This window comes from Barbus barbus, assembly GCF_936440315.1.
Source record: "Barbus barbus genome assembly, chromosome: 20".
NCBI lineage: Eukaryota > Metazoa > Chordata > Actinopteri > Cypriniformes > Cyprinidae > Barbus > Barbus barbus.
In genome coordinates, this window is record NC_136748.1 from 13973074 (window position 1) to 13995603 (window position 22530).

Consider the following 22530-nt stretch of genomic DNA (forward strand, 5'->3'; position numbering starts at 1 on the left):
ATACTAAGATTTTGCTGTCATGTAGTGCTAAAATAATAATAAAGAAACACTGCACCATTAATTTCATTGGGTTTTTGTTAAGTTAAACATGCACAGACAATAAGCAATGAGTGTTGTTGAATATTAAGCTCCTCCTTTCAGGTGTAATCCAATCCAGTGCCCTGTCACAGGTAAAACCGGCCCCAATTTCTCAGTATATCCAAAAAAGCGAGAAAAGCCAACAAAACCCGTTCTCATACAGGCAATTCTAACGCAGCCCTCATCCCATCCTGAAAACGTTGCTCTATACAATAAGAAGAAGGATCGGATTTACAGTACCAACTAGAAAGTCCAGTTCGACCATAAGAGATGTCACAGGAGCATGACAAGTAAGTTCACCACTCTAGGTCCATCGTCTACCGAGAGATTATCAACAGAAAAGGATCCCATGATTGAAAAATAGAGCACTATTTACTGCTTAATCTTGGTTAATTTGCTGGAACTGACACAGATTAGCTTCTTCAGTCTGACTTGTCTCAATAATTCTGGAAACTGTGTCTTATCACGAGGAGTCGGACTGACAGCCAAGAGCTGATTCAGCTACAGTTGTGCTGTCTGGGCTCTTCAGTTCACCTGTCATGTTCAGACCTGCTTCGGTCACAGGTGTATCTGCACCTGCCGCGGGAGTTACGAGCGCCGCGCTCTATTTGTCAGACTTGCGTGTTATTTGGTTTGTTTGTTTGTATTTTTTGTGTTCACATTTTCCTCATTTGGAGTGAAATCACATTTGAGCCCAAAGGCTCAGAAAGTAAAGGCTTCTTGTAGGTACAGCTGGAAACAACATCTGTGTTTTTGGAAAGGTAATAATTGGTGAAACATACTGGCTGAATGTTTTTAGATTGTAAAACATCTTGTGATGGCAGTAAGTGTATGATTATTTGATGGATTATTATATTATGATTTTTCAAGTTAAATGTTGTTAATGTTTTGATAGAAGAGTTGATTAAAACAGCACACTTGTAGGCGTTGGCAATTCCTTCTCAAGAACAGTGTTTAAGCCTTTTTGACATTGTTTAAAGCATGCAAATCTAAACTGAAACTGCTGCGATCTTTTTGGAAAAGTTTTGGCTTTGTTTTCTTCTCAGAATTGGTTCGCCTGTACTTAAGAACATCAATAACTAAAGTATACACTCAAAATATTTGCCCGTTGGTGAGCTTCCCCCATGCAAACAGAACTTTGTTGACGACCATCACCATAGCATAAGCAACGTGAGACCTTGTGTCTGTGAATCCTGAAGAGAAAACTAAAACTCTACTGTGTTAGTGTTTGGAGTTTGGCGGATGTGGCCACAAACACATCATTAGTAATTTTGCGCTTGGTCGCCTCTTTTGTTTTAGAAGTGGGATTGCGTGTCCACAAGGTTTTATTGTCCCAGGATAACGGATCTATCAGGTTGCAAAGCTAAAATCGAACAGGGAGAAAGAATGGCACAATTAGTTATCAAATTACTCGTAATCCGTTTGCGTTAACCAACCTGGATGCAAAGTTTTCTCATAGCAACTCTTTATGGATTCATTCCATTATTAAAGGCTAGAGTGATGTGTGATAAGAGACTAAAGAGACTAACCATCATCAGGATGAAGACTATCATGAATAAATTCGAAAAGGCATGTTCTAAGTTTAACTAACTTTAAAACTCGATCATCTTCTTTTGTTTTTTTTTGTTCTTCCTTAAATACACTATAGCCCCCGGTTTCACAGACAAGACTTAAGCCTAGTCCTAGACTAAAATGTAAGTCTGAGCTGTTTCAACTGAAATAAACTTGCACTGACTGACCTTAAAATATATCAGTGCCCTTGTTTTGTCTCAAAATGCACGTTTTTTTCTAAGCATGTTTATAAAAATTACTTAAATGTCCTAATTGAACTATGGCCTAATCCTGGCTTAGTCTAAGACCTGTCTGTGAAACCGGGCCTAGATTTTTTTACCCCCTACCTTAACCTCGCCCTGCTTTCCCACCCAAGTTAAAAGGTTTAAAAGTTGAAAAATAAACTCTACCTTGGCATTATTTCATTGTCAGATATTTCAACACATAAATACATTTAATGAGCACTGAATCAGAGTATATTCAATCTGTGTAAGCCACCTTTGTCTAAATAATAGATGATGGTACTCAAGAATGCCATAACCAGTTTTCATAATGAACTTTGTCACAGTCTGTGAAAAGTCACTAGATCTCTTTCTGACACTTTACTGGCCATCTTACTGGAAGAACCAGTGAAACATGCTGTCAAACAGGAAGCTGCGGTCTGTGCAGAGATTTGTTGTTTGGGCCGGTTTTGTCACAGATCCTGAGATAAAGAAGGCCTTTCACAACAGCCAGCTCTTTTTGTCAACTTTGACACCAGCAAAAATGCCAAAACATCTTCAGATTGTTGATGCTCAACATCCATCATTTTGTTCCTTTTGACTCTTTGTGTTTATAAATCTCACAGCCCGTCTACCTCCACCTGACGATTCATTTAGCTGTTGTTCTAGTATTGACGGCTCTTTCTGAACTGTTCCTCACAGTAAGCGGGCAGTGCTCGTGCTACAGAATGATCCGGCTTACAACCAGCGGCGGCCTTACACAAGTGAAGATGAGGCCTGGAAGTCGTTCCTGGAGAACCCCCTCACGGCCGCCACTAAGGCCATGATGAGCGTCAATGGAGATGAAGACAGTGCCGCAGCTCTGGGTTTTCTATATGAATACTACAAGGTACGACTAGTAGAGATTAACATCAATAATAATAATATTAATAATTTGTAATGCACTTTTCACAAACCCCAAATACTGCTATAGCAAGAATACACCAAACACAATTAAAATATAAAATGAAATGAATATGTTAAATATGTTCATTGCCAGATATAATGGCTAAAGCTCATGCTATTGGATGTGGTCAGGCTTACATAGAGTTTGTTTACTTTCCCCAGGTGCCGCGGGAAAAGAGAACAATAACCCAGCCAAAGGCTGACGTCCTGGGCTCTGATGTGGATCCCAACAAAAGGTGAAGCTCTCATCAAAGATGCAATAGTGAATGCCGTTTTTCCCATACTGAGAAGATGAGACCCTACTTTATGTTATTCGTTTCTAGGGCTGCAATTATTTTACTAATTACAAAAATCCATGGAGAAAACGGTCAGCAACGATTTATTTGACCGATTTGTTCGCTGAGCACGCTGAAACTATGTCATTGACATCAATGTAAAAAAGTAGCTACTAAACTGTTCGAAGCATGAGAGAACTTTATATTAAATGTTTCAAATATCTTGCCGCGCTGCTTGTGTTGTTTAACGCTTTTAAGGGGATTTCCCCAGCGCAGATATATTTTTTATCTGAACTTTGTATTTTATAATTTTTTTTTATTATTAAGCCAAGCAAATATTCATATCACCAAAAAAAATCAAGCAAGCTGTTGATTACACTTACGCGTAGAGATGCGCATGCGCGTCAACCAGAAACAGCACACAACAGAAAGGGAAGGGAGGCTATAATCCATTTCATATTCATTTTATAATCCATTACTATACGTTCAATTTAGGTTACAAAATTCTATATATAAAGCAAGTCATTTGTATACAAATATCTGTAAAAGGTGACGCTTGGTGTGTTTACCTTTTAACATTTAGTAGCTTCATTTTTAAAATATAATGTATTGTTTATATATTTTTTTTGTCAGTGGGTAGTATGACTTGGTTTATCTTTGGTATTAAGTTTAGACATGATAGGTTTATATTTATTTTTAACAGCTGTGCATTTTGCGAAGAAGAACTATTGTTGCAGTTAAATGTGTACCTTCTACATTTATCAGTTGTTTGTAAGTCATGGAAAATATTTTTTAAACTTTATATTGTATATGTTATTTTTTACATTTTCCAACAGAAACTTGATGACCACTCTCCAAGTGCCATCGCCGGAGAACCGACTCCAGGTTCTGAAAGGATTAAATATCGTTCTTCCAGGGAACCAACACACTCAAGACAAGAGAGGCCTTTTCTCCTCACCCGATACTACGGTGACCGTATCCATTGCACCTGGGCCAAACTACCCAGTGAAGACTGAGGGTCCATCACATGGATTCTCCGTCACAGTCCCCAATCCCCACTGCTCAGAACCAGACAGTCACACGGTGGTATTTGACCCTCAGCTCCCCCACAACCAGTTCAGTCCGAACACACAACCACGCACCCCAGACTCGACCTTCCCAGAGAACTCAGATGTGAGTTCTCACACACACACACACACACACACACACACACACACACACATGTTGGTTTTTGTGGTTTATGAGGACTCTCCATAGGCGTAATGGTTTTTATACTGAACAAACTGTGTGTGCTATTGCCCTACACCAACCCTACACCTAAACTTAGCCCTCACAGGAGACTTTGTGCATTTTTAGATTTTCAAAAAAACACCATTTAGTATGTTTTTTTAAGCCTTTTGAATTATGGGGACGTAGGCAGTGTCCTCATAAACCACCTTCATATTGTAATACCTCTGTCATACCCATGTCATTATACACATTTGTGTCCTCATAAACCACATAAACATGCACACATATACACACACACAAACACACACACACACACACACACACACACACATCTCCTGTCTCCCGCCCTCAGACAATACTTAATTTACCTGGTGACTCTAAAGACATTGTTGTATTGAGCCCCCTCCCTATTTTTATTTGAACATGCCAAAATAGCAGCTAGCATGTCATTATGGCATTGTCTCTCTTACACAATAAAGTGCTGTATTTTCCTCACATAATAGCCAGGGACTTTTTTTCTCCTCTCTCTCTCTCTCTCTCTCTCTCTCTTGCCCGCTCTCATTCCCGCTCCCTCTCTCTACCTGCTTTTTTTTTTTTAAACCTGAAGGGAGGATTTCCTTAGAAGTGATAGTTCTACAAAAACCTTGCACACACAGGGAGAGCCATTTTGTTTTTTCTTTTGCTTAGCAATCAGCTTTCTCCCACTGACTGAATGAGTGGTGATGTGGTGTGTTTTGTGTACCACAGGTGTTCGCGTTCCCAAGGGATCTCCAGTTAGGCATGGGTCCCATCCCGCAAGAGGACTACACCACTTTTGACACAGTGTCAGGGTATGTCAAACATAACCTCAGAAAAAAAGCTTCATTCCATTTAAGAGATAGCAGATTCTATCAGCTGAGGGTGTGCAAATAGCATGAATATGTCACTGGTGCATCCTCCTGACAGGTGCTCATGGCCCATGTGTAAATGAACATCAGCCTACAACAAATATAACCTGAAGCTGCCTCTTCTGTGTAATAGCAAACATGGAAATTGTCATGGGTGTATTTGGTCTGATGGTGCAAATATGTATTAAGTGGTGGTGACCCATTTTTTGTGTTTCAACAGTAATAATTTTGAATACACATTAGAAGCCTCCAAGTCTCTCAGACAGAAATCTGGCGATGGCACAATGACATACCTCAACAAGGGACAGTTCTATCCCATCACCCTCAAGGAAACCGACAATGGCAAACTGCTGCATGGCCCCATCTGTAAAGTCAGGGTAAGAAGAATGTGTGAAAAAAAAAAAAAAAAAAAAAAAAAAAAAAAATTTTTTATATATATATATATATGTATATATATATCAAACACTATGTTGTTTCTCAGAGTGTTGTGATGGTAGTGTTCGGAGAAGAGAAATCCAGAGATGATCAACTCAAGCACTGGAAATACTGGCACTCAAGACAGCACACGGCCAAGCAGAGATGCATTGATATTGGTGAGAAGTCTTTGTCTTGGGGTATCAGTACACCATCAGTACACTCACTGATCTCACTCATACTTTCATGTCTCTTTGATTCTCTGGGTCCAGTGTAGTTCAGGGTGGAGTAACGAGTACAGATAGCAAACAGGCATACAGACAAAGTGGATGCAGGGGGGGCTACAGGTGGGGACAAGACAATAGGTCAAGGGGAGAGCCATCAATGACCTCCACAATGAACACAACAAATAAAAGATGAGCACTGTAAAACATGAAAGGGTACACAACATAATCTTGCTTTCAATGAAAGTCAACTTCTGAGGGGAAAATACCCTTTATGACTTAAAGGGATAGTTCACCCAAAAATGAAAATTCTGTCAACATTTACTCACCCTTAATGTTGTTCCAAACCTGTAAGAGTTTCTTTCTTCTGTTGAACATAAAGATATTTTGAAGAATGTTGATAACTAAAGAGTTGACTTCACTGTGGGAAGTCGTGGCCTAATGGTTAGAGATTCGGACTCGTAATCCAAAGGTTGCAGGTTCGAGTCTCAGGGCGGCAGGGATTGTAGGTGAGGGGAGTGAATGTCCAGCGCTCTCTCCACCCTCAATACCACGACTGAGGTGCCCTTGAGCAAGGCACCGAACCCCCAACTGCTCCCCGGGGCGCTGCAGCATAAATGGATGCCCACTGCTCCGGGTGTGTGTTCACGGTGTGTGTGTGTTCACTTTGGATGGGATAAATGCAGAGCACGAATTCCGAGTATGGGTCACCCTTGGCCGTATGTCACGTCACTCACTCACACTCACTTCCATAGTATGGAAAATACTGTGGAAGTCAATGGCTACCATCAACTGAGTAAATGATAACATACATTTTTATTTTTGGGTGAACTATCCCTGTAATGTCATAATATTATATTAGTAAAGTACAACATATGTAACAAAAAAGTCTTAACTAGTTACATTTAACTGTCTTGATTTTATCTAAGAAGCTCATTAACATTTAGTTATAGTCTATGATAGTCACTTCTGCCTGTCTTATTGATTTCAAATTATGATACGACCAAAATATTCCATTTCCCATTTATCCATTCTCTTACAAAATCTAAATCTTCTATTTGTCTGTCTATACTCATTAATCAAGCCTCTCTTGTCTCCCACAGCGGACTACAAAGAAAGTTTCAACACCATCAGCAACATTGAGGAGATTTCATATAACGCCATTTCATTTACATGGGATATCAGCGAGGAAGCAAAGGTAAAGACATTTTAGGGCACTTCTAATGTTTGCTTAATTTTAGTGAACAGATTTAATTAATAAACAGCGTTATTGCTCTTTTGTTTGATTTGCCTCTTTACACCTGTTAAAGAAAACAAGTGGTTGAGTTTAAAAGTGGATAATAGCAAACATCTTTTTTTATTTGTTTCCATGAGTTAAATTTGTAGGTATGTATTTTTGGTATGCGAATAAAGGATCTTAAAATAGACATGACCTTTTAGGAAAAGGATGACTAACATGAAGATTTACACTCAAAATAGACCATGTTCATAACACTTAGGCCTGGTTTCACAAACGGGGCTTAGCTTAAACCAGGACTAGGCCTTAGTTAAATTAAGATATTTAAGCAACTTTTACAAAAATGCCTTGGAAGAAAACATTAAGGTGTGAATCTTGACACAGAACAATGACACTGACATATATTAAGATATGTCAGAGCAAGATATTTTCAGTTGAGACAGCTCAAACATACATTTTAGTCTGGGACTTGCTTAAGCCTTGTCTGTGAAACTGGGGGTTAGAGTACATAGCAAAGGCAACAAAAACAAAGTGTGCTATATCCCGAGAAACATGAAGAAATAGCCAAAGAAAGAAGGGGTTTTCCGAGATTAGTTTAGTTACTTGAGCTGGGCATGGTGTTTTCTAACATTGGCCAATACCTTTTCTTAATTTGTATTTATTTATTTATTTTAGATGAAGATGCTGGACTGATGTAGATATTTGTTGTTCACTGAGATTAGGTGTATGTGAATGCTGAAATGATTAGTTCTCAGATCATTAGGCCTGACAGCCCTATTTTGTGCTGAACTGATGGGTTTATGGGGAGACGCGCCTAACAATGGCACGAAGTATGAGGAAACCCTGATGGGGGAGCAGTGAGCACTGACAGCTAATGGAATCCTGTTTGACAAGTGTGTCGAGAGAGACTATTCGGGTTAAACCCGTCTTTTTTGTTCAAATCCTCTGCCTCAGTCTGATTAGTTTTGATTTTTCTGTTGGTTTCTAAGTTGAAGCAGATCTGTCTGAGAAATAGTCCTTGTTGTGTATTCATGTAATTATAGTTCTAATTAGTCACATTAAAGTAAACAATCCAAAGTTTAAAAATTGAAATGGGGTATTTTTGCAGTGAGCGTTGTTGTCCTATAACCAGGATGCAGATCATAAAATAAACCCAGCGCTGTAGGATACTCATCCGTGTGCTCAGTCTCCTGTGTGCCGACTGTTTGCAGTGTTACATGTGGGAGGGGTTTAGATTCTGTGTGCTTGGGAAAGATAGATAGAGAGAAACAGAAAGTGGAGAGAGAGAAAGGATAAGACCCGGAGAGGTCTGGAAAAGGACGGTTTGAATGGATATGTAGCGCTTCCTAGCGGACGTTTTGAGAAATGACCAGCATTGAGTGAAAGCTTGTGCAAATATTTGATTAGTTGAAAGACCATTTGTTTGTAATTCTTATTCTTATTTTGTCTCAGGCCGATTATTGTTAATATTCTATTATTATGTAAAATGCCGTATTGTCATTGAATAAAGATAAATTAAATTTTGCTTTGTTAGGAATAAACAGATGCTGTTTAAGAGTTGTACATATACACAACCATTCAAAAGTTTAGGGTCAGTAAAAAAAAAAAAAAATTTTAAGAAAATTATACTTTTGTTCAGTGAGAATGCATTAAATTAATCAAAAGTTACAGTAAAGACTTTCATATTGTTACAAAGAAAATGTCTACTTTATATCCATCAAAGAATCCTGAAAAAAATATATATTATTACTAGCTATAACTGTTTTTTTTTTCAGTGTAAATTGCCTATAAACATGTTGCATGCTTCAAATGGAGTATTTCCAGAAACATTAATATAGACGAAACAATAATAACTGATATAATTAAAATTTCACAGTTTTAATTAAATCAATTCATTACATAATATATTAAGTTTGTTTTATAGACCATGATGGAACAGCAGTTCCAGAGTCTAAAAAACATTATGTGCTGTGATTCTATTCTGTTTTCAAAAGGGGGCGACAAACACAGATAATGGCATCACAGTCTGGTGTTCCCAGTTTCACCTCATGCTTTTACAGAAAACAATATTCATAAGTTCAGAACAAGCAAAGCTATCCACAAAGTGAATGAAGTTTAAGACTAAAAAAGCACTTTAAGGTTTTCTCTTTCTTGTTCTTTCAATTCACTGCACTTTAACATTTTACTATTTTTATTGTTTTTTAATTCTGGAAGAAAAAATATAGAATTTTTTTTGGACTAGTAAAAATTTATATTCAGTGTGAATTATGCTTTTTTTACTTCACATATGAAGAAATTTAAGTTGAACTGAGCATAGCAATACTCCATTGATCTCCATTGATAATTTCCAATGATCAATTTGTAACAAATGATGGCTGCATGGCATTTAATTGTTCCCTCTCTTCCCTCGTTAGATCTTCATCTCAGTGAACTGTCTGAGCACAGACTTCTCCTCTCAGAAGGGAGTGAAGGGCCTACCGCTCAACATACAGATTGACACCTACAGCTATAACAACCGCAGCAATAAGCCTATCCACCGTGCTTACTGCCAGATTAAGGTCTTCTGCGACAAGGGTGCAGAGCGCAAGATCCGTGATGAGGAGAGGAAACAGTCCCGTAGGAAGGGCAAATGCCTTGATGTCAACCCTCCTTTGGGAAACTGTGAGCATAGCTTCAGGTTTTTACTTTGACGTGTAGATTTAACTGATTTGATGGTGCTTCGTAGTAGAAACGTGTGACTAGAGCCCCAGTAAGAGGTGTTTTTCACTCTGTCCTTGCTCCATTTTTCCCAGTTGGGCCAGATGTCAAGGTTCCCCTTCTGCACAAGCGCAGCGACATCACCATCTTCAAGACAATGATGGACTTCGAGACGCAGCCTGTTCTTTTCATCCCCGACATCCATTTCTCCACCTTCCAGCGTCATGTGAGTACACTGTGTGAATTTTTTTTTCATTTCACAATTACAAATATCAGATATACAGTAAAAGTTTATAAGCTTCAAATGACCTCTTTGAAACAGTTGGGGGTCAATAAGTGCATATCAGCTTAATAGACCTGCCCATGAAACAAATCTAAAAAGATTATGATATTTGCAGTTTTTTTACATTTCCATCATTATCAGACTTTATGAAACTCAAATGCACTGTGCTCTACACGTATACAGCTGCTAGACATGTACATTATGCAGTGTGTGTTATGACACATTGCATGTGAGCACTGGTGATAAGACGCGAAGATACGAGAATGTACGATAATGTATTTTTGCAGCATGTGAGCACAATCGTATAGTTTAGGTTGATTTTGACCTCAGTAACTCTCCAGTTTCTGGATAGTTCTGCATGGCACTAAATTTGCAGCTTTTTCATTAGCAATTCAGAATCTTATCTGTTAGGCTTTGCCAGAGATGGTCCAGTCTGAGAAAAATGAATGACATCAGAAAATGCTGGTGCAAGATTGGGGTAATGGGAAAAAAGATAGAGCAACCTGGCTTTTGTTTGAACAGTTTATCACCTTTTCCCATTTAAAGAACTTGTGTGTTGCGGGTTATTAAACACAAATGGTGCAAAATCATGCATGTAAATGCACTCAGTGGCTTGGAATAGAAAGAATATTATTGAAAGATTATGAGTCAATCAATCAAAGACTCATTAAATCTTGTATGCGCTCCTGACTCAGACGCGCTCTCAACGAGGTCGAGTCCAACTGCACCCCCAGATACATGATTGACTGGCTAGGGCGTAACGCGCTTTTTTGTTTGTTCACACAGAGACCTAGGCTCTCTAGGTGAAGTAATAGAGTGTGTTTGTGGCTGTTGTTCACATCCTCTGAATGGGCCAATACCAGCCAATCGTACAAATAATTTAATATGCATATCCTGCTCGCTCTCAGAGGGGAAAGCGCCGCATCCACACATTTTGTAAAAGTACGTGGCGCCAGTGCTAGCCCGAACGGCATAACCGTGAATTGATATGCCGTGCCTTTCGAACACAAATCTCAGAAAGCGCCTGTGACGAGGGCCGATCTGGATATGAAAATATGCGTACTTCAGGTCCACCGAGATAAACCAATCTCCGGGCCGAATCTGTCGACATGTAACTGTCGACATGACCACGCCTTTGAACCGGGGAAGTCTGCGCCGAAATTGAAGTGTGTATCCATTTTTGAGTGAGATGCTAATGTCTAATCCGATTCAATGATCTATGCTAAGCTAAGGTAAAAGTGCTACTGCCAGACCCGGAGATCGGCTGAATGGATTCGAAAACGGTAAAACTCAACTGTTTAACTCTTGGGGAGTTGGAAATTGAGCCTATTTCCAAAAAAAGTGGAGTGTTCCTTTAAATGCATTCATGTCCTGCATTAAACAGTGTGTAGATACATCTAAATAACACTTCAGATGAAGCTTCTGTGTTTCCTCTGCACTGCAAAGATGAATTTTGTTGATACTGATTTAATTTGCCTGGTAACAGCCCAAATGTCGTATTATTCTGATTCCTTTAATTAAAAAAATCTAGTTTGAGATTTATAGGCCTATCCAATGGGTGTCAAACTCAGTTCCTGGAGGGCCGCAGCCCTGCCGAGTTTAGTTCCAACCCTGCTCCAACACACATACCATGTAGTTTTCAAATAAGCCTAAATGATTAGATTAGCTGGATCAGATGTTTAATTAGGGTTATATCTATACTCTGTAGGGCTGTGGCTCTCCAGGAACTGAGTTTGACACCCTTGGCCTATCCCATTTTTGCATCCCTCCCACTGTTAAAAAGTAATTAAGTAATTTTTACTCTGAGAAAATTTTAAACAAACTACTTTTTACTTTTACTTGAGTAGATTTTTAGACTGGTACTTTTACTTGTACTTAAGTAAAATTTATGTAATGTAATTAATGTAATGGTACTTTTACTTGAGTAAAATATTTTTGTACTCTTTCCACCTCAGGGTAAAAGCATATTGTCATCATCATTTCAGTGCTCTTTATTGCACGTGTGAGTGCAGACTGCTGAAACATTTCACGGAAACAGCAGATTGTCGTTGGGTCACGGTGACCAGAATGATGCAGTCAGTTGGAAGGAATACAGTCATTTCTCACGGTTATGAAATCTGCCATTTATGGCATGGGATTGGCTGTTATCAGAGGGTTCTTGGCAAGGGATCACTTCTTAAGCCCACGCGCGGTTTCTCAACAAATGAAAACATGCATAATTTACCCCTCCAGCTTTGTGCAGCATACCATTCTGGTCATAAACATCAGTGGTACCCATCACTGACTTGCATGTCTTAGACCTGGAAGTTATTTTTAAATCATTTCAGTTTCTTGGTAGAACCCTTCCTTTAACTTCACTGTCCACCTATGACTCAAAAACCTGGTCACCTATACAGCTAAAATCACATGACACACAGGAGAGCAAATGTTAGACAGTGTCCTTAAACATGACCTTTGATCATAAGTAGTTGTGTGACATTGAAACCCAGAGTATATCTAGATCCAAAAATAAACCCTCTGGTTATTTACTTTTCACTAAAATCACAAACAAAAAGAACAAGAAAAGTGAACTTTGCCATACTTTTCTAGTGTCACACAAACGAAGCGATTTCAGAGCTGTGGAAAGATGTGCTTTTAAATGCTTATACAATGCATCTTGCTATTGTTCTGAATGATCAGATTTATACTCTGGGGGTCTTTTGTGATGAGTTTACATTGCAGTATGCAGGAGCTAGAGCAAAAAAAACAAAAAAAAACGGTCTCAATTTGCAAGCACATCATTAATCATCCCATGTCGGTTAGCCGTGTTAATGGTTTAACCCAGGGGTCTTTGCTAGGGTGTCTGCAGTCGTCCAGCAGGGGAGCTGGAAATTGTTGTTACATCTTAAACAGATTTTTGTGGCAAACAAAATGAAGCAGTTCAGCTGAATGTTTAGTTCTCCTCCAACACTAAAATATATCAAGTAAAATTAAAATGTAATATTCTTAATGACATTCTTGAAATGTGATCTTTATGGCAAAGTACATAAATATCCTTTATTCAATATAATATTTTTTTGTTATAGTTTTTTTGGTTAAGAACTCTCTTATGTTCACCAAGGCTGCATTTATTGAATTAAAAAATGTAGAAAACCGTAATATTGTGCAATATTATTACAATTGAAAACGGCTGTTTTCTTTTTTTAAATCTATTTTAAAATGTCATGAATTACTGTGATGGCAAAGCTGAATTTTCAGTAGCATTCATTACTCCAGTCTTGAGTGTCACATGATCCTTCAGAAATCATTCTGATATGCAGATTTGGTGTTCACAAACATTTTGTCTTATTATCAATGTTGAACAGTTGAACAATTGTGCTGCTTAATATTATTAATATACTGTAAATGATTTGAGAGGTCCAAACTCAACATTTTATGAAAATTTTCAGTTTGCACAATCAAATGATGTGAACTGAAAGCCTTTTAACACTGGCACTTGAACCAACTGAACATTTTCAGAGCAACATTATTACAGTGCATGGGGCTCTTGGCTTGAAAAATGATCCCTGGTTTTACAGTGCCTCCTTTTTCTGAACTATTAAAGGTATTTGTTAATGAATGCTATTTAGCTTCTTTTGTGGCTTTTCTCATTACAGCCTTTCCCTCCGGAGGACTCAGAGGAGGGGTGAGTTTCTGTCTTTTGCCTACTTCATGCTCATTTATGTCAGCAATGTTTGTTCAAGACAGGGGAGGGTTTAAAATGTGCATTATTAGAGCAAAACGGCCTTTAGCTCTGCCCTGAAGTGTTGCTCCCTGTACAGCATTTCCAGGAAATGTGCAGGTGCTGTTTGTGTCATGGGTAATGATGTACTTGTTAGTGCCTTCTTTTTCTATAGGGATGTAGGTTTTCTCAGAACTACACTCATCTCCTCTCTCTTCCTTCTTTCAATGTTCAGCTCAGCTATGAAGAGATTACCTTATTCCGAGGAGGAGTTTGGATCACCTCCCAATAAGCTGGCAAGGATGGATGAGCCCAAAAGAGGTGTGTTTTAACTGGAACTGGGTTATATGTCATTTGTTTTGCCCCTGCTGTGGATGAGACAGATTTTTTGGGGTATTTTTGTGTTTATTTCAATATTGTTGGCACTATAGTATTGGCACTGTTATGGTGCAATGCCATTTGGTTGCTTGTGAGTATCCACACACAAAAACATCCTAATTCAAAACACATTTGCTCAGTTCCAAAACTTAGTGAGCTGCCTATGAAGGATATCTACTAATATATTGTTTTGGACTAACTCTAAGGCAATATCACATGTATCCTTCATGGAAAAGACAATCCCATAATGCACTGCAGTATGCTCATTAAAAATCAAAAAGGCAGACTTCTGAGAGAAATATTGGTTTGCTGCATTCAAGTCATGCTGTAATTACCGTAATTAAGAGATGACAACTCATGACGTTCTACTCAGAGGAGTTCATGTCCACAAACTAGGAATTATGTGTTTCTGTGGCAAAACTATCAACAGCAAAATGAATATGCAGCAGTCAGGTGGTACAGCAGTCACGTGATGCAAGTCACAGCTCTCAGAAAATTCAGAGTTTACAAGTTACAATTACAAGTTCTATGAGGACTTCAATGCTTTTTACAAGTCAGAAACTCATAATTACAGTAATTCTGACATGACGTGAACAGTACTGAAAATAATTCATAAAATAGTATAATAAAATATTTTTTAAATGTAATTAGTGCTGTCAAACGATTAATCGTGATTAATTGCATCCAAAATAATTTTTTGTTTACATAATATATGAGTGTGTACTGTTTATATTTATTATGTGTATATATAAATACAAACACATGCATGAATATATTTAAGAAAAATATGTGTTATGTGTTCATATATAAAATATATTTATATAGAATATAATAATATAAATATATAAATGTATATACATGTAAATATTTTCAAAATATATACTTAATGTGTATGTATTTTATATATAATAATAAATATATATATATATAATAATAAACACAGTACACACTCATATATTATGTAAACAAAAACTTATTTTGGATGCAATTAATCGTTTGACAGAACAAATTGTGATATAAAAATCTACATATAATAATAGATATGATTTAATAATTGTAAATGGTAAAAAATTATATAATATTTTAAAATATATATTTTTTTATTTATATTCCTATTAATTATATAAAAATATGGTTTTATTGTTTTCCATTTTTATTATTTTACCCAGTATGTGTGCTATGTCTTTTATTTAATGCTTATTAGAGTATTAATTAGCTTAGCAACATGCTGTTATCAAACTTTATTGAAATTAGTTGTACAAGTTAGAGCTCTCAGAGAATTCGGAGTTTACAAGTTGTAATTATGAGTTCTAAGAGGATGGGAATGTTTTTTTATAAGTTCATGGTGTGAACGCACCTATATTTACATTTCATGCAGTACTGAAGAGTATCCATAAAATTATATAATTAAAAATTATTTTGAATAATGGTAAAAATATAATAATAACAACAACAATAATAGTATATAATTTAAAATAATAATATATACTTTATTTGATTTAATACTATGTATTTTTATAAAAATAATATTGTTTTGTATTTCGATTATTATAGTTATTATTATTATTATTTATAATAATATTAGTAGGATTTTTAAAAATTTGTTCTTTATTTTGATTATTTCACCCAGTATTTGTGTATGCTACAGCATGTCATTCATTTTATGTGTATTGTAATATTAATTAGCTTAGCAACATACTCATGCCAACCCAGGCTCATAGGAAGTACGTGATTGTGGCAATGTTTCTGCAACACCATTTTTAAGTACCTTACAGCACGTTTCGCTGCAGTTTCAAAATGATATGTTCAGTGAATGATGCTAAAATGCACGTTCAATACGTGACCATGGCGACGTGTTTATTTTTATTACATTGGTACAGGCACATGTTGCTGCATTTTATTGTGGTGGTTCAGAATTCAAATGTGCGGTGAATTTTGCTAAAAGGTTAATGCACCATTGTGTTAGAAAAACACCCCCTACACCGAACCCAACACTAAACCTAACCAATAGTGTTAACAAATGCAAAAGTGATATAAAACCATATTCGTTGGTGCAACCATGCTATACTTCCCTAAACGCAGGTATCAGCAGTTTTGTCAAACTGCAGTTTCCCAAGATTTGTACCGGAGCTCTTCCACTCACAAGTGCAAACCACCGAGCAAACTTACTGACTTAGAAAACCCATACATATGAAGCTGTATATGTGATGCTGATGTTTAAAAGTACCAGTTTTCAAATTTTGCAGCATGTTAAAATTGGTTTGAATAACAATATTAGGCTTTCTTTATTGAAACTCTGGCCCTGTAAATCATACTTTGTGTGAAAAGGAGCGAACTGCAGCGATTCGTATGTATAGGCAAGTTTTTTGAGTTTTGCAGAAATGTACATAGAGGCACATATTTCCAGTGAGCCTGGGTAGGCTCATGCTCATACCAAACTTTTTTATTTTTATTTTATTAATTGCATGTGTAGGGCACTGTTTACGTGATGTGCGGAGTCACTCTGTCCAGTGTTCCAGATCGGTCACTTGTGAAGGTTCCATGACGTTAGGATGCTGCCTTACAAGGCAGTTGCCTTTGTGGGTAGTAGGCAGTGATTCAGCTGACTAGGTTTTGGAACGCAGCTATTGTTTGTACCCAGATAGGTCCTAATTATAGACCAGTATGTATCAACATTTCAGTGGCAATCACTACTGCTTAGATCACTTTAACAAAAGATGCAGAACCAAACATTGGTGGGATTTAGTAAATAAAGAACGGAAATTTGCTGCTAGCCCTCCCAACACGATGCCTTGTCTCTCTGTGGCCATCCTCTGCTTGTTTATCTATCGAATAGCAGTCACGGTCAGCCATGTGTGGGTGGATTTAACCAAACCCTCTTGCCAAAGCCAACACGTCGGCTTTGAAATAGGATGTAAAGTGTGTAATCTGTGTACTCCGGACTGTCCACATCACAGAACCTCCCTTGCTGTAGCTCAGTGTTCCCAGTAATGGCTTGGGATGCTGCCCAGTCCTTCTGGGGTTTTTGGGTGAAAGGGGAGGAGGGGACGGCACCGGTGTTTATAGACATCAGCAGCAACCCCAACTACAGGGAACAGAATGTGAGACACAAGGTTTTTAAAGGCATGCATTAGAAGAGCATATCAAATCATCTGCCACAGCCACATGAAAGCCTTGGCTGATGACTTGGACTTGGACGTTCTAGTTTATTTTGGTTTCCCAGTCTGGCCTCAGTTTCAAGAAAACTGGGCTTGCAGTTTGTGCATGAGTGACCATAGCTGACCACATTTCTCTGTTTTCAGTTTTGCTGTATGTGCGCAAGGAGGCAGAGGAAGTGTTTGATGCTCTCATGCTGAAAACTCCCACACTAAAAGGCCTGGTGGAAGCGGTGAGTTCACTACTCTTTTCCCAAATGTCCACAATCAAAATTATTAGTGACGTTTGCTAAGGCAAGCTTCACTTTTGATCATATACGGTTAGGAAATGGTGAACACACATTCCCATTAAGCATTGCGGTAAGCTCAGTCTATAAAATAATTCCAATAGTAGACATTAAAAAGTATCCATAAAAAAGGGTAAGTAAGTAAATAAATCTGATTTATTTACTAAAATATCTGGCTGTGCTTTGTGTTTTTATGCTTATTATGGTATTAGATTAACAACAAGCTAACATCAAACTATTGAAATCAAATCATTGTACTCAATATAAAAAATAAATCCAATAATATTTTCAGTAAAAATTTAAATTTTTTGTATTTAACAGCAGCAATAATAATAATGATAATAAAATTAAGATGCTAAAATAATAATAACAATAATGTTAGTTATAATTCAGATTTATTTACTAAAATATCTGGCTGTGCTTTGTGTTTTTATGCTTATTATTGTATTAAATTAACAACAGGCTAACATCAAATTCTGTTGAAATCAGTTGCACCACCTAAAGCATTCCCATCAGTGTAAAAATAAATCCCAAAAAATTATCCCTAAAATATATTTTTTATTAAACAACAACAATAATGATCAAATTAAGATACTAAAATAATACTAATAATAATATTAATTTAGGTTTATGAAAATATTTTTGTTATTTGTATTCTTATGCTTAATAGACATTTGCATTGTTTGCTTATGTGATGATAATGATATGATGAGCTCTGTATAAAATAAATCCAATATAGCGGATGTCAAAAAGTAATAAATTAATATGCTAAAGTAATAGAACAATTATTAAAATTATTTAAAAAAAAAATTGTAATTAAAATGTTTGTGCTTTGTAAATTTATGCTTATTCGACTGTTGGTCTGTTACCTTAGCAACATGCTAACTGCATATGACCCAGATTAACTTTTTGAAACAATCATTCTTTGACTTTTTCCCTGCCTAATGATGAAACTAATAGAAGTGCACTAAAACACTAGAAGAGTGACCACCCATGACATGAGCGTCATGGTATTTTGCTCAGGCAAGAACCACTCACATTTCTTTAGGAAATGTTCATCTAAGATAACTAATACAGGTTCACTGCCTTTAGTGCAGGGTTATTTAAGGACACAGTCACAGAAAGAATGGAGAAAAACATTCATTTAATGTTCTAAACATTATAACAGTATAATTTTGTTTAGTAATGCATCGTTTGCACCACACAAACAGACAATAACACACACGAATACTCCTTCCAAGAAAGCTTCCAACCAAAAATTATACATCCCATCCAAACCCACAGCTACGTTTCTGATGCAGCGCAGCACCTCCCAGAGAAATTCAGATGCCAGAGAAGTGCACTAACATGTGGCCAGTGCAGAAAAGTCCCTGAAACTAGAGTCTGAATCTGGGTGATTTAATGAGGACATTGAGTTACGTAGCAGGAGATTGACTCTCAACAGGCCATCTGCATTAAAACATTGCAAGAGGACACAACGAGAATCACGCTGGCTCACAAACACATCCATCTAATAATCACAAAAGCTGGCAAGGGCTGAAGAGGTTCCTGTGACAGGTTTAAGAGTGTGCGTGTTTTCATGTAGTGTGCGTAACACAACGCGAACCGAGCATTGCAACACTTCAGCCAGCTATGAGAATGAGAAGAGAGAATGTTAGGATAACGTCAGGGGGGGTTGGAAAAACATTAAACTGAACCACTCGTATCCCGAAATAAGATGAACTTTGATAGTAGTTGGCTTGAAAACGTACTTAGGCCTACAAATGTTCCATTTAATCAGTACATAGTGTTGCATTACTCACCGAATTACTACTTTAAATGGATAGTTCACTCAAAAATGAAAATTCTTTTACCATTTACATAAAAGAGGATACTTTGTATAAATGTCTTATTTTGAACTATCCTTTTAAAGGAAGGGACCAGTCTGTGCTTTTCAACATGGATTTGTTTTATTGTGACCACCTTGTGTTGAGTAACAGTGTTTCTTCTGGCCCTTACATTTGGTTACACTTTATTTTAAGGTGTCCTTGTTACAGTGTAATTATACATTTAAGTACTGAGTAAGATTAATTAACTATATGGTTAGGGTTACTTACATGTAATTATGCATAATTAATTGTTATTATAATAGTAAGTACATGTAACACGGGTAACGAACACCTTTAAATAAAGTGTTAGCTCTCATTATTATTGTGCCGAGTTGCTTAAAATGATCCATTGCTATGCTTATTGTAATTATCAATAACATGTTAACAATAGAATTAATAGACTTAACTTCCTGCTAACTGATTCGTTTCTCCACCAGATTTCAGAGAAATATGATGTTCCTCTTGAGAAGATGGGAAAGATCTGCAAGAAATGCAAGAAAGGGTAAGACTTTAAAGATTTCTTTAAACTAGGGCTGTCAATCGATAACATTTATAGGGGCTATGATTTGCATTCAATTGCATTCAAATAAAATGTGTAATTATTTTTTTTAGTTCAAGATTATTTTTGTATTTATTCATTATTTTTTATTTATTTATTTTATATTACCTGTCTGTCTGTCTGTTGGTTGGGGAGAGATCGAAAATGTAAAAATAATTGCATACATGTTTGCAAATTATTATATTAAATTATTACAAAATATATTTTTATAATAAATTAATTTCAATGTATTTTCCTGATTGTATTTTCTAAATAATTTGACTAAATAAATCTGTTAAATTGACAGCCCTACCATCAAGTGGCATCAACATCAAGTGATCAATCACTGAACCACGGTCAGTTAGGGGTAAAACTAAACCGCAGTGTCCCTCCATCTCTGTTTCTTTTCAGGATCTTGATAAACATGGACGACAACATCATCAAGCACTACTCCAACGAGGACACCTTCCAGATCCAGATGGAGGAAATGGGAGGAATCTTTAAACTCACGCTGACAGAGATTTGAAGATCCTACAGACTGGTTTACACCAGGCTTCCTGCTCTATTAGGATACAACAGATCCCTCAGCAACTCACTGTCATCTTTTAGTATAGTCTAATGAACAGTTAATGGGTGACCTAATACAGTATATGAGCCTTAAGTACTTTGTGAATTGAGAGCGTTTGAGCCATATTTTCTATTTTACCTGAGTATAAGCAGATCTTTTTATCCCTTCTCAGTTGTTTTGTGATGCTGAAAGAGAGGTCACAATAATAATTGACTATTAGTTTTCCTCTTTAAAGTCATAGCACTGGAGATGCTAATCTCAAAAAAGGATGAATGAATAGGATGTAGTGAAATGGGTTTGGGGAATCAGCATTGCTTCGCTGTATTGATATTAATAACCCTGAGCAGTATTTAGTGAGTACAGTATATTATCTCTTGCTCAGCAGCTCTATGAGATGCAGTGTCACAAGCGCTGTGTGTACAGTATGTGTGCAACTTTTATTCCAAAGAAAAATTCAACATGGTCATTTTGACAATTTTCAACCTTAGACTTCCCCAAAGTCTCATAAGTCATTCCTTATATGAACAAATAAGGTCCATAAAACAGGCCCTCTGATAAATCCTTCAGAAGGCATTTTCAAAATGTGATCTATAGAGAATCAGTATAAACTTTCTTTATTTTAACAAAATAACACTACAGATTTATAAGCACATTATTTTGTATTGTTAGCAAATGAACTGTGATTTTGTTGAATTTGCGATCAGTGCTAAAAGTTACAATATCAGGAAGTGCACACATCTTTGAAGACCATCAAATAAATAGTGTTACATTTTGTTGATTATATGACGCCCCATAAACTAATGTTATTTTGATTGTACTGACTAAAACTATAATTCATATTTCACTTCTGATTATGCATTCCCCTTTCTAAAATATGTTGTTTCTGATTAAATGTACAGCTTTTGATTAATGTTTCTAAATGATAACTGATGCACTCTTTGTATCATTGCTTTTGTATATATTTATTGACATACTGGGATGGGATTTTTACATACTAAGTTTTCTATACTATTTTAAATTTTTACATGGAATCATTCTAAATGATCTATTTATGCAAATGGGAGTATTTGTAGTTTGTTGTTAATGTCTGATTAGGATTTAATGTGCATATTTAAGTGTTCTTATACACACAGATATTGTTTTCCTTTACTTCTTAACTGTTAGTCAGACATGTTTCCTTTTTTGTATCAGATACACATCTGAAGCTTCAATAAAAGCCACTTGGGCCCTTGTATTTTATTTGGCTGTCTCTGTGTCCTGTGGTTTTCAGCTAGCTGTATCCAAAAGAGCTGTCATGGAAACAGGCTGTGCTCCAATAGCCCATCTGTCTGGTGGACAGGAAGTGGGCGGCTAAATAGAGAGTGTCTCAAATCAACAGTGGCCTCAAATACCCCCTCAGCCTCAGTTCCCCTCTTTTACGTTCCAAATTAATTTTTCCCTGTATTTTAGAATTCCTGCAGTGCACACATAAACATAAACAAACAAAAAAGAACAGAAAATTTTGAAAAAAGAGTCCTGTAAGTGACCTGTTTTTGTGCATGCTAAGCTCTAGAGGTGTAAGTGAGAGGAACAAAATAATAAAAAAAGAGTTCTTCATCATCATGAGCCTCTTCATGAGTGGGCTTCACCATGACATGAGATCTGGCTAGATTTTACTCAGGGACGTTTAGTGTCACAACAATGCGGTGAGCGACCTGCTTTGTGCTTTACACCTCCATCTTTCTTCCACAGTTATCCATGAATCACTTCTGTCCTCATGCAACCTTGTAGTATTGGCTTCACTAACCTCTTAGTTGAATTCTCATTGTTTATAGCAGCCATTACTCCAGTCTTCAGAGTAACATGAACCTTCAGAAATCATTCTAATATGCTGATTTGAAAACAGTTATGCTGTTTAATATTTCTTTTATCACAGCATGCTCGTAGTTTGGCACTAAAACATCTCAAAGTACTAGATTTGGCTTCTTCCTTACACATACTCAGTAATAAATTTA

General features: G+C 36.7%; 1 protein-coding gene across 2 annotated transcripts; it reads left to right on the forward strand.

The window, feature by feature from the left end:
• The first annotated feature begins 225 nt into the window (after nt 1-225).
• LOC306885955 (grainyhead-like protein 1 homolog) lies at nt 226-21774 on the forward strand. 2 transcript variants are annotated; one of them, XM_079442786.1, is made up of 15 exons: nt 226-368; nt 2553-2739; nt 2958-3031; nt 3907-4243; nt 5048-5130; nt 5408-5564; nt 5669-5780; nt 6929-7023; nt 9477-9723; nt 9855-9985; nt 13678-13706; nt 13978-14063; nt 17423-17508; nt 19868-19932; nt 20380-21774. In XM_079442786.1, the coding sequence occupies exons 1-15, from the start codon at nt 349-351 to the stop codon at nt 20492-20494; spliced, it is 1824 nt and encodes a 607-aa protein (XP_079298912.1). In that variant the 5' UTR covers nt 226-348; the 3' UTR covers nt 20495-21774. The 2 variants fall into 2 exon arrangements, with proteins under 2 accessions (XP_079298912.1, XP_079298913.1); XM_079442787.1 differs by lacking the exon at nt 226-368 and adding an exon at nt 380-839.
• Nucleotides 21775-22530: the final 756 nt, after the last annotated feature.